The sequence below is a fragment of the Sebastes fasciatus genome, chromosome 10 (genome assembly GCF_043250625.1).
Source record: "Sebastes fasciatus isolate fSebFas1 chromosome 10, fSebFas1.pri, whole genome shotgun sequence".
Classification (NCBI taxonomy): Eukaryota; Metazoa; Chordata; class Actinopteri; order Perciformes; family Sebastidae; genus Sebastes; species Sebastes fasciatus.
In genome coordinates, this window is record NC_133804.1 from 36,237,864 (window position 1) to 36,249,806 (window position 11,943).

General features: G+C 38.8%; 1 protein-coding gene and 1 long non-coding RNA gene across 2 annotated transcripts in view; both read right to left on the reverse strand.

Annotated features, from left to right (window-relative positions):
• Positions 1-2,099: 2,099 nt before the first annotated feature.
• The window catches only part of gm2a (ganglioside GM2 activator), a 10,724-nt gene continuing 880 nt past the window's right edge, over positions 2,100-11,943 (reverse strand). Inside the window, exons 3-5 of the mRNA XM_074649591.1 lie at positions 7,551-7,703; positions 5,582-5,764; positions 2,100-3,353 (exon numbers count right to left, since the gene is read on the reverse strand). Coding sequence (XP_074505692.1) covers positions 3,198-3,353; positions 5,582-5,764; positions 7,551-7,703 — 492 coding nt within the window. The 3' untranslated portion in view covers positions 2,100-3,197. The remainder of the gene's footprint in view (positions 3,354-5,581; positions 5,765-7,550; positions 7,704-11,943) is intronic.
• Positions 6,759-7,263, reverse strand: LOC141775848 (uncharacterized). Its single transcript, XR_012595700.1, has 2 exons — positions 7,002-7,263; positions 6,759-6,861 (listed from the first exon to the last, which is right to left on the reverse strand). It is a non-coding gene; the product is annotated as an uncharacterized LOC141775848 (long non-coding RNA).

Sequence of the window (11,943 nt, forward strand, 5' to 3'; positions counted from 1 at the left end):
AAGTGAGTAAAGTGAGTATTAAAGTGAAGTGAGTATTATTAAAGTGAAGTGAGTATCATTAAAGTGAAGTGAGTATTATTAAAGTGAAGTGAGTATCATTAAAGTGAAGTGAGTATCATTAAAGTGAAGTGAGTATTATTAAAGTGAAGTGAGTATTATTAAAGTGAAGTGAGTATCATTAAAGTGAAGTGAGTAAAGTGAGTATTATTAAAGTGAAGTGAGTATTATTAAAGTGAAGTGAGTATTATTAAAGTGAAGTGAGTATCATTAAAGTGAAGTGAGTAAAGTGAGTATTATTAAAGTGAAGTGAGTATTATTAAAGTGAAGTGAGTATTAATAAAGTGAAGTGAGTTTTATTAAAGTGAAGTGAGTATTAATAAAGTGAAGTGAGTATTATTAAAGTGAAGTGAGTATTATTGAAGTGAAGTGAGTTTTATTAAAGTGAAGTGAGTATTAATAAAGTGAAGTGAGTATTAATAAAGTTTAGTGAGTATTATTAAAGTGCAGTGAGTTTTATTAAAGTAAAGTGAGTTTTATTAAAGTAAAGTGAGTATTATTAAAGTGAAGTGAGTATTATTAAAGTAAATTGAGTTTTATTAAAGTGAAGTGAGTTTTATTAAAGTGAAGTGAGTAAAGTGAGTATTATTAAGTGAAGTGAGTATTATTAAAGTGAAGTGTGTATTATTAGAGTGAAGTGAGTATTAATAAAGTGAAGTGAGTATTAATAAAGTGAAGTGAGTATTAATAAAGTGAAGTGAGTATTATTAAAGTGAAGTGATTATTATTGAAGTGAAGTGAGTTTTATTAAAGTGAAGTGAGTATTAATAAAGTGAAGTGAGTATTATTAAAGTGAAGTGAGTATTATTGAAGTGAAGTGAGTATTATTAAAGTGAAGTGAGTATCATTAAAGTGAAGTGAGTAAAGTGAGTATTAAAGTGAAGTGAGTATTATTAAAGTGAAGTGAGTATCATTAAAGTGAAGTGAGTATCATTAAAGTGAAGTGAGTATCATTAAAGTGAAGTGAGTAAAGTGAGTATTATTAAAGTGAAGTGAGTATTATTAAAGTGAAGTGAGTATCATTAAAGTGAAGTGAGTAAAGTGAGTATTATTAAAGTGAAGTGAGTATTATTAAAGTGAAGTGAGTATTATTAAAGTGAAGTGAGTATTATTAAAGTGAAGTGAGTAAAGTGAGTATTATTAAGTGAAGTGAGTTTTATTAAAGTGAAGTGAGTATCATTAAAGTGAAGTGAGTTTTATTAAAGTGAAGTGAGTATTAATAAAGTGAAGTGAGTATTATTAAAGTGAAGTGAGTATTATTGAAGTGAAGTGAGTTTTATTAAAGTGAAGTGAGTATTAATAAAGTGAAGTGAGTATTATTAAAGTGAAGTGAGTATTATTGAAGTGAAGTGAGTATTATTAAAGTGAAGTGAGTATCATTAAAGTGAAGTGAGTAAAGTGAGTATTAAAGTGAAGTGAGTATTATTAAAGTGAAGTGAGTATCATTAAAGTGAAGTGAGTATTATTAAAGTGAAGTGAGTATCATTAAAGTGAAGTGAGTATCATTAAAGTGAAGTGAGTAAAGTGAGTATTATTAAAGTGAAGTGAGTATTATTAAAGTGAAGTGAGTATCATTAAAGTGAAGTGAGTAAAGTGAGTATTATTAAAGTGAAGTGAGTATTATTAAAGTGAAGTGAGTATTATTAAAGTGAAGTGAGTATTATTAAAGTGAAGTGAGTAAAGTGAGTATTATTAAGTGAAGTGAGTTTTATTAAAGTGAAGTGAGTATCATTAAAGTGAAGTGAGTTTTATTAAAGTGAAGTGAGTATCATTAAAGTGAAGTGAGTATTAATAAAGTGAAGTGAGTTTTATTAAAGTGAAGTGAGTATTATTAAAGTGAAGTGAGTATCATTAAAGTGAAGTGAGTATTAATAAAGTGTAGTGAGTATCATTAAAGTGAAGTGAGTATTATGTAATCACAGGGAACCTTTTAAAACTTGTAATACTTGTTTTTCATAACGAGGAAGAATCTTCTCTGAGTTAATGTCGGAACAATTTACTTTCTAATTCTGAGTACCGAAGGAACTGAAACCACGAAAACATGCAGTTTAATGTTTATTAAAAACTGTACAGTGTGTGGAATCATTCAAAAACAGAATTCATCATCATTGTTATCAACACTGTAGAAAACAAACTAATTAAAATCAACCTATAACTCCTCCATATCACTTATTCATTTATTCCTCCTTAATAATATCTAATCAGGCACTTTGTAAAAATACACAGATGGAGTAAATCTTAACAATCAAAATCAAAATCAAGTGAGATAAAAAGAGCGCTGCTTAATTCCCAGCAGAGCTTCGACTCAACAGCTGAAAACACTTTTTCATTTAAAACATCCCCATTTAAAAAAGAAACACTCGATGAATGAAGCACTTTTTAAACCCAAATCACACACAGCATGAGAGAGAAGAGGAAAGAGCACATGAGAATGAATGAAGGGCATTATTACTTTAAACTACTGGTTCATCATAAAACACAGATCCAGCAGAGGAGGCATCATCTGCTTCCATTACATTAATCTAAATGAATTAATCCAATCCAAACTCTTTGACGTCAGATCTCTTTCATACGTTGGTTTGACGTGATGAGCTTCATCAATAATCAGATCTCATTCATACGTTGTTTTTTTACATCTATTCATATGTTAAAGGCTTTAAAAATGGATCGATGATGATTGAAACTCACTTTGTGACTCACCAGAACCAGAACAGAACCAGAACAGAACCAGAACAGCTGCCGGTCGTGGCTTCCTATCGGCTCATTTAATGGATGTTAACAAACAGCAGCATGATGTCAGTTGTTCAGGTTTTTGGGGATGTATTGTTGCTTCATATAGCACCTTTAAAAACAACGTACGGTCTGTATTTAGTCTGTTATTATTATTATTAGTTTGGCCTTCAGGTCTTGTACTATTTTATAGATTTGTGTTTCCAAAAATCTTTCTGGTCTTCCTCTAACTGAACTGTGCAGCCATTTAGTTCGTCTCACATCAACATTTGTTACGGATCCCTGTGAGGTTCATCACTTTCAGTACTTTGTGCAACTTCTGCTTTCGTTTCCCAATTTTTGATCGTTTTTATGTGCAAATAAACAAATAAACAGGAAGCGTAAGCGCCCTGACTGCCGGTGGTGTCGGTTCAGTCGGAGTGGAGGGACAGAGCCACTTTGAGGCAGCCCAGCTCTTTGCCCTGGCTGCCCAGGACGCCCTGGACGCGGTAGTTCCCGTTGGTCAGCCAGTAGGGCAGGTCCATGTAGGGCAGGTAGAAGTCCGACTGAGGCAGCGAGTACGAGCCCTGAGGACGCAGAGAGGAGGTCACGCTTCATTCACACATTAACCACAATTTATGATGATTAGAACAAAGCATGTCTTGGTACCATTTGTTAAATATGCTAAACATTAATATAATATAACTATTGTCAATGTAAAGTCTCTTGTGAGACCCCGTATTTAATGGAAGTGAATATGAAATAGTGTATTTGATGCATGTATTAAAGATGTATTCTTCTATGTATGCTTCTATTGAAGTTTTCAGATGCACGTCGTCACATTTATGACGTCTTCCTCCTAAAAAAACTGATTTATTCTTATTGTGGTTATAATATATATATATATATATATATATATATATAATATAATATTATACGTAAATGAATCTCACGGTGCGGTTAGATTGCTGCTAGACCGCCCTGTTCATACCCCGGTTTTTAACCGCAGTGAAGATGCTGTTTTTGAAAGGCTAAACGACAACAAAGATGAATTGAAGCAGAATATTCTGTTGATTGTAAATGTTGACCTCAACACTCGGAGTTATTGGAAATGTTTGGATCACACGAGTCGGAAACAATCCTACGCAGCCGCTACTGGAATCTAATTCTGCAAATAGTATAATACTATTAATATTAGTGTGGCCTGATCTTTATCTGCAACTGTGCACCGGCTCTACCAATTTATGAATGAAGCTTCCAAGCTTCCAACTACTGAGCACAGCCCTCATTTAGTTTAGTTCTAATATGGTACAGCACCCCCCCCCCCCGTTATTGATGTGTTACAGGGACATTTAGTAATGTGGACTTGATCTGTATGTACAGAGTTCCTCTCAGTGTTTCACTCTGCTTCAGTCTTTTAGCTTCATGTTGTGTGTAAACATCCATCCATCCATCCATCTTCAACCGCTTATCCGGGATCGGGTCGCGGGGGCAACAGCTCCAGCAGGGGACCCCAAACTTCCCTTTCCCGGGCCACATTAACCAGCTCTGACTGGGGGATCCCGAGGCGTTCCCAGGCCAGAGTAGAGATATAATCTCTCCATCTAGTCCTGGGTCTTCCCCGTGGTCTCCTCCCAGCTGGTCGTGCCTGGAACACCTCCCAAGGGAGGCGCCCAGGAGGCATCCGTGCTAGATGCCCGAACCACCTCAACTGGCTCCTTTCGACGCAAAGGAGCAAGGACTCTACTCCGAGTCCCTCACGGATGACTGAGCTTCTTACCCTATCTCTAAGGGAGACGCCAGCCACCCTCCTGAGGAAACCCATTTCGGCCGCTTGCACCCGTGACCTCGTTCTTTCGGTCATGACCCAACCCTCATGACCATAGGTGAGAGTAGGAACGAAGATTGACCGGTAGATCGAGAGCTTTGCCTTCCGGCTCAGCTCTCTTTTCGTCACAACAGTGCGGTAAAGCGAATGCAATACCGCCCCTGCTGCTCCGATTCTCCGACCAATCTCACGTTCCATCGTCCCCTCACTCGCGAACAAGACCCCGAGATACTTAAACTCCTTCACTTGGGGTAAGGACTCATTCCCTACCCGGAGTAGGCAATCCATCGGTTTCCTGCTGAGAACCATGGCCTCAGATTTAGAGGTGCTGATTCTCATCCCGACTGCGTCACACTCGGCTGCGAACCGATCCAGTGAGTGCTGGAGGTCGCAGACCGATGATGCCAACAGGACCACATCATCTGCAAAAAGCAGCGATGAGATCCTCAGCACACCGATCTGCAAACCCTCCTCCACCCGACTACGCCTCGATATCCTGTCCATGAATATCACGAACAGGATTGGTGACAGAGCGCAGCCCTGGCGGAGGCCAACCCCCACCGGAAACGAGTCCGACTTACTGCCGAGGATCCGAACACAGCTCTCGCTTTGGGCGTACAGGGATTGGATGGCCCTGAGAAGTGCCCCCCTCACCCCATACTCCCGCAGCACCCCCCACAGTATCTCCCGGGGGACCCGGTCATATGCCTTCTCCAAGTCCACAAAACACATGTAGACTGGATGGGCATACTCCCAGGCCCCCTCCAGGATCCTTGCGAGAGTGAAGAGCTGGTCCGTTGTTCCACGGCCAGGACGGAATCTGCATTGTTCCTCTTCGATCTGAGGTTCAACAATAAGATTGTTGTGTGTAAACAGTGTAATTAAAATGTGTCTCTAGCACAGATGTTAACATCTGTTTCCCCTGATGGGATCCACTGAATCAGAGCTTCTTTGATGGTTTGGTAAGCAGCAGGAAAAGCGACTCACAGCTTTGAAGGGGCAGCGGCAGGGCAGTCCGTAGGTATGCAGCGGTTCAGGACAGTCCTGACCCGGAGGGATCAGCTGGTTCAGGATATCACAAGCGTCCGGATAGTGACAGCTGCCCAACTCCTCCACACACGGCACCTTCACCCAGAAACCTGCCACCTCCTTCTCCAGGGTCACATTCACCTGACGAAGAGGAGACAACACAGTTTAAAGGTTCTGGTCTGGAAGATCGAACAACCTCAGGTCAAAGAAAAAAGACATTCTAGGTTCTTGAAACTGGGAAACGGACGCTGAGCATCAAAAACGGAAAATAAATATAATAAAGATATAATAAAATAATGAAGTGAGAGGAGAGACAACATTTCTGAGTTGTTGTCGCTGGACGCCTGAAACTGTCAGATCTGTCTCAAATGTCCCTCTTACTATAATAGATATAATAGCATTTTCAGAAAACAGAAATAACCTTTATAGATATTAGGTCAACAATAAGATTAAAAACAGCATCATGTGCTCTAACCAAGAGGTGATGATCTCATCATAGAAGTTAAAGATGTAATAAAGATATAAAAGTAAAATAAAGAACAACAACAGACTGTAAAAAGAGACACATGAGGAAGATTAAACATTAAAGTGCAGTTAAAACGCTGAGTCGAGCTTTCAGGAAGTCACATTATTGTCTGGTTCCCGACACCGATGAGAGAAGTGATAACGATCTTATCGTCATAGTGACGAGTAGCTTAACCTCATCAACAGGAAGCAAACACTTCCGGCTCCATCTGTGTTTGGTAAACAAGATACAAGATATTAATTATATGTTGAAAACTGATTCCTATACATATATATATGTAATTCACCTAGTAGAAATACCAAACTCTTTATGGTTAAGGTTTATTTTTTATAGTATTTTTATTGTAATTTTCTTCTATTCTATATTTATGTTTCTTGATTTTGAATCAAGGAGGCTCTGAGGAAGTGACGACGTAAAGAACTGCTCATACTACAGTTTATTCACACAGAGGTAGATATATACATAGTGAGTAGTGGACAGTTTGTGATTCTGGACGCCGTCTCAGTTTAGTTTGTCCTGAACTTAAAATCAAAACACCACAAACAAACAAACTACTTATTAAGAGAATGAAGAGATGGAGGAGGAGGTGAGACGAGAGACGGTCGTATGATACCGAGCGGAGGCTCAGAGGATTAGTGGCTCCGTTCGGAGGAAGTTTATTCTTCTGTTGAAACGACTGTAAACCTGCTGAGTCATGAGAATGACTGTAAACCTGCTGAGTCAAGAGAATGACTGTAAACCTGCTGAGTCATGAGAATGACTGTAAACCTGCTGAGTCAAGAGAATGACTGTAAACCTGCTGAGTCAAGAGAATGACTGTAAACCTGCTGAGTCAAGAGAATGACTGTAAACCTGCTGAGTCATGGTGTTTCTAATCCCACATGACTGCAGCTTTACAGTCAAATAAACCACTTCAGCTGCATTTCTACCTCCAAACCGTTAACATACATTCATTTAGATTAATGTGTGTTAATGTGAAATTAAACCGACTGAATGGCTCAAACTAACTAAGAGAACAAAAGAAACACTTTGACCTTTCTGAAGACAGTTTTTGAGGTGTTTATGTCCTCACCAGAAAAATAATAATAATAATAATAATATAATAAATATATATAATATACAATATAACAAATATAATATAATATAATAATATATCATATAATAAATATATATAATATATAATATACAATATAATAAATATAATATAATATAATAATATATAATATAATAAATATGAATTAAAGACAAAAAGCTCTATTAACACAAATTAGATTAAAAAAAGCTTTGGACATTTCCAGACTTTCTCTCTGTGTTACTGTTCACATTGTTCACAGTGTACGTGCACAGTGTTTACAGATGTAAAGGACAACAGAAGACGTGGTGGATCATCAGTGTACTCACAGACAGCGGAGCAGCGAGCTCTACAGATGTGGATCCAGAGGCGGAGGCCATCAGGTCTCCTGGGATGGAGATCGGGTCTGGACTCACAGTCAGAGTCTTCAGAACAGCTGGAGCATCTGGCTTCCCACAGTTCTTCCAGTCGAAACCCAGAACCTGTCCACAACACACGAGTTAACGTCCACAACACACCAAGTTAACGTCCACAACACACCGAGTTAACGTCCACAACACACCAAGTTAACGTCCACAACACACCAAGTTAACGTCCACAACACACCAAGTTAACGTCCACAACACACCAAGTTAACGTCCACAACACACCGAGTTAACGTCCACAACACACCGAGTTAACGTCCACAACACACCAAGTTAACGTCCACAACACACCAAGTTAACGTCCACAACACACCGAGTTAACGTCCACAACACACCGAGTTAACGTCCACAACACACCAAGTTAACGTCCACAACACACCGAGTTAACGTCCACAACACACCAAGTTAACGTCCACAACACACCGAGTTAACGTCCACAACACACCGAGTTAACGTCCACAACACACCAAGTTAACGTCCACAACACACCGAGTTAACGTCCACAACACACCGAGTTAACGTCCACAACACACCGAGTTAACGGGCAGAATCAGTTTGGACTATTTCCTACAGATCAAACATGGTTCTCAGTTTGTGTCTCCGTTCGACCTCCAGACAGATTCAGTTCATCTCCAACCTGAAACCTGAACCCTGAAACCTGAAACCTGAACCCTGAAACCTGAAACCTGAAACCTGAAACCTGAACCCTGAACCCTGAAACCTGAAACCTGAAACCTGAAACCTGAACCCTGAACCCTGAAACCTGAAACCTGAAACCTGAACCCTGAACCCTGAAACCTGAACCCTGAACCCTGAAACCTGAACCCTGAACCCTGAACCCTGAAACCTGAAACCTGAAACCTGAAACCTGAACCCTGAACCCTGAAACCTGAAACCTGAACCCTGAAACCTGGACCCTGAAACCTGGACCCTGAAACCTGAACCCTGAAACCTGAACCCTGAAACCTGAACCCTGAACCCTGAACCCTGAAACCTGGACCCTGAAACCTGAACCCTGAACCCTGAAACCTGAACCCTGAACCCTGAAACCTGAAACCTGAACCCTGAACCCTGAAACCTGGACCCTGAAACCTGAACCCTGAACCCTGAACCCTGAAACCTGAACCCTGAACCCTGAACCCTGAACCCTGAAACCTGAAACCTGAAACCTGAAACCTGAACCCTGAAACCTGGACCCTGAAACCTGAACCCTGAAACCTGAACCCTGAACCCTGAAACCTGGACCCTGAAACCTGAACCCTGAACCCTGAACCCTGAAACCTGAACCCTGAAACCTGAACCCTGAAACCTGAAACCTGAAACCTGAAACCTGAACCCTGAACCCTGAAACCTGAAACCTGGACCCTGGACCCTGAAACCTGAACCCTGAACCCTGAACCCTGAAACCTGAACCCTGAAACCTGAAACCTGAAACCTGAAACCTGAAACCTGAACCCTGAAACCTGAAACCTGAAACCTGAACCCTGAACCCTGAAACCTGAACCCTGGACCCTGAAACCTGAACCCTGAAACCTGAACCCTGAAACCTGAACCCTGAAACCTGAACCCTGAACCCTGAAACCTGAACCCTGAACCCTGAAACCTGAAACCTGAACCCTGAAACCTGAACCCTGAAACCTGAAACCTGAACCCTGAACCCTGAAACCTGAACCCTGAACCCTGAAACCTGAACCCTGAAACCTGAAACCTGAAACCTGAACCCTGAAACCTGAACCCTGAAACCTGGACCCTGAAACCTGAACCCTGAAACCTGAAACCTGAAACCTGAACCCTGAACCCTGAAACCTGGACCCTGAAACCTGAACCCTGAACCCTGAAACCTGAACCCTGAACCCTGAAACCTGAACCCTGAACCCTGAAACCTGAACCCTGAAACCTGAACCCTGAAACCTGAACCCTGAAACCTGAACCCTGAACCCTGAAACCTGAACCCTGAACCCTGAAACCTGAACCCTGAACCCTGAAACCTGAAACCTGAAACCTGAACCCTGAAACCTGAAACCTGAAACCTGAACCCTGAACCCTGAACCCTGAAACCTGAAACCTGAACCCTGAAACCTGAAACCTGAAACCTGAACCCTGAACCCTGAAACCTGAACCCTGAAACCTGAAACCTGAACCCTGAAACCTGACAGAATGTTTCTAACACCATGAACACAAAATAAAAACTCTGTTCAGAACTCACTTTTATTAAATTGCTTTGCTCGTTAGTCTTTTTTATACATGTTTTATTTTAACTAAATATTGTTAAAGTATTTCATGTGCTAATGCTCAGTTTGATAGTAGTTAAAGAATACCATATAAATAATGGTTATTATTATTATACTGTGGGATGGATCACATGTTCTCATACCACGTCTGCTGACTCTCCTCAGAATATATATATACGTACATATACACGTATATATATATATACGTGTATATGTACGTGTATTAGTAGCAGTATTACAGTATTTAGTTTAGTTTAGTTAGTATTAGTAGTAGGTAGGTTAGTAGTAGCAGTATTACAGTAGTATTAAGGTGTAGTAGTAGTAGTAGTATTACAGTAGTATTAAGGTGTAGTAGTAGTATTAAGGTGTAGTAGTAGTAGTAGTATTACAGTAGTATTAAGGTGTATTAGTAGTAGTAGTATTACAGTAGTATTAAGGTGTAGTAGTAGTAGTAGTATTAAGGTGTAGTAGTAGTAGTAGTATTACAGTAGTATTAAGGTGTAGTAGTAGTAGTAGTATTACAGTAGTATTAAGGTGTAGTAGTAGTAGTAGTATTACAGTAGTATTAAGGTGTAGTAGTAGTATTAAGGTGTAGTAGTAGTAGTAGTATTACAGTAGTATTAAGGTGTAGTAGTAGTATTAAGGTGTAGTAGTAGTAGTAGTATTACAGTAGTATTAAGGTGTAGTAGTAGTATTAAGGTGTAGTAGTAGTAGTAGTATTACAGTAGTATTAAGGTGTAGTAGTAGTAGTAGTATTACAGTAGTATTAAGGTGTAGTAGTAGTATTAAGGTGTAGTAGTAGTAGTAGTATTACAGTAGTATTAAGGTGTAGTAGTAGTATTAAGGTGTAGTAGTAGTATTAAGGTGTAGTAGTAGTATTACAGTAGTATTAAGGTGTAGTAGTAGTAGTAGTAGTATTACAGTAGTATTAAGGTGTAGTAGTAGTATTAAGGTGTAGTAGTAGTAGTAGTATTACAGTAGTATTAAGGTGTAGTAGTAGTATTAAGGTGTAGTAGTAGTATTAAGGTGTAGTAGTAGTATTACAGTAGTATTAAGGTGTAGTAGTAGTAGTAGTATTACAGTAGTATTAAGGTGTAGTAGTAGTAGTAGTATTACAGTAGTATTAAGGTGTAGTAGTAGTATTAAGGTGTAGTAGTAGTATTAAGGTGTAGTAGTAGTATTACAGTAGTATTAAGGTGTAGTAGTAGTAGTAGTATTACAGTAGTATTAAGGTGTAGTAGTAGTATTAAGGTGTAGTAGTAGTAGTAGTATTACAGTAGTATTAAGGTGTAGTAGTAGTATTAAGGTGTAGTAGTAGTATTAAGGTGTAGTAGTAGTATTACAGTAGTATTAAGGTGTAGTAGTAGTAGTAGTATTACAGTAGTATTAAGGTGTAGTAGTAGTATTAAGGTGTAGTAGTAGTAGTAGTATTACAGTAGTATTAAGGTGTAGTAGTAGTAGTAGTATTACAGTAGTATTAAGGTGTAGTAGTAGTAGTATTAAGGTGTAGTAGTAGTAGTAGTATTACAGTAGTATTAAGGTGTAGTAGTAGTAGCAGTATTACAGTAGTATTAAGGTGTAGTAGTAGTAGTAGTATTACAGTAGTATTAAGGTGTAGTAGTAGTATTAAGGTGTAGTAGTAGTAGTAGTATTACAGTAGTATTAAGGTGTAGTAGTAGTAGTAGTATTACAGTAGTATTAAGGTGTAGTAGTAGTATTAAGGTGTAGTAGTAGTAGTAGTATTACAGTAGTATTAAGGTGTAGTAGTAGTAGTAGTATTACAGTAGTATTAAGGTGTAGTAGTAGTATTAAGGTGTAGTAGTAGTATTAAGGTGTAGTAGTAGTATTACAGTAGTATTAAGGTGTAGTAGTAGTAGTAGTATTACAGTAGTATTAAGGTGTAGTAGTAGTATTAAGGTGTAGTAGTAGTAGTAGTATTACAGTAGTATTAAGGTGTAGTAGTAGTAGTAGTATTACAGTAGTATTAAGGTGTAGTAGTAGTATTAAGGTGTAGTAGTAGTAGTAGTATTACAGTAGTATTAAGGTGTAGTAGTAGTAGTAGTATT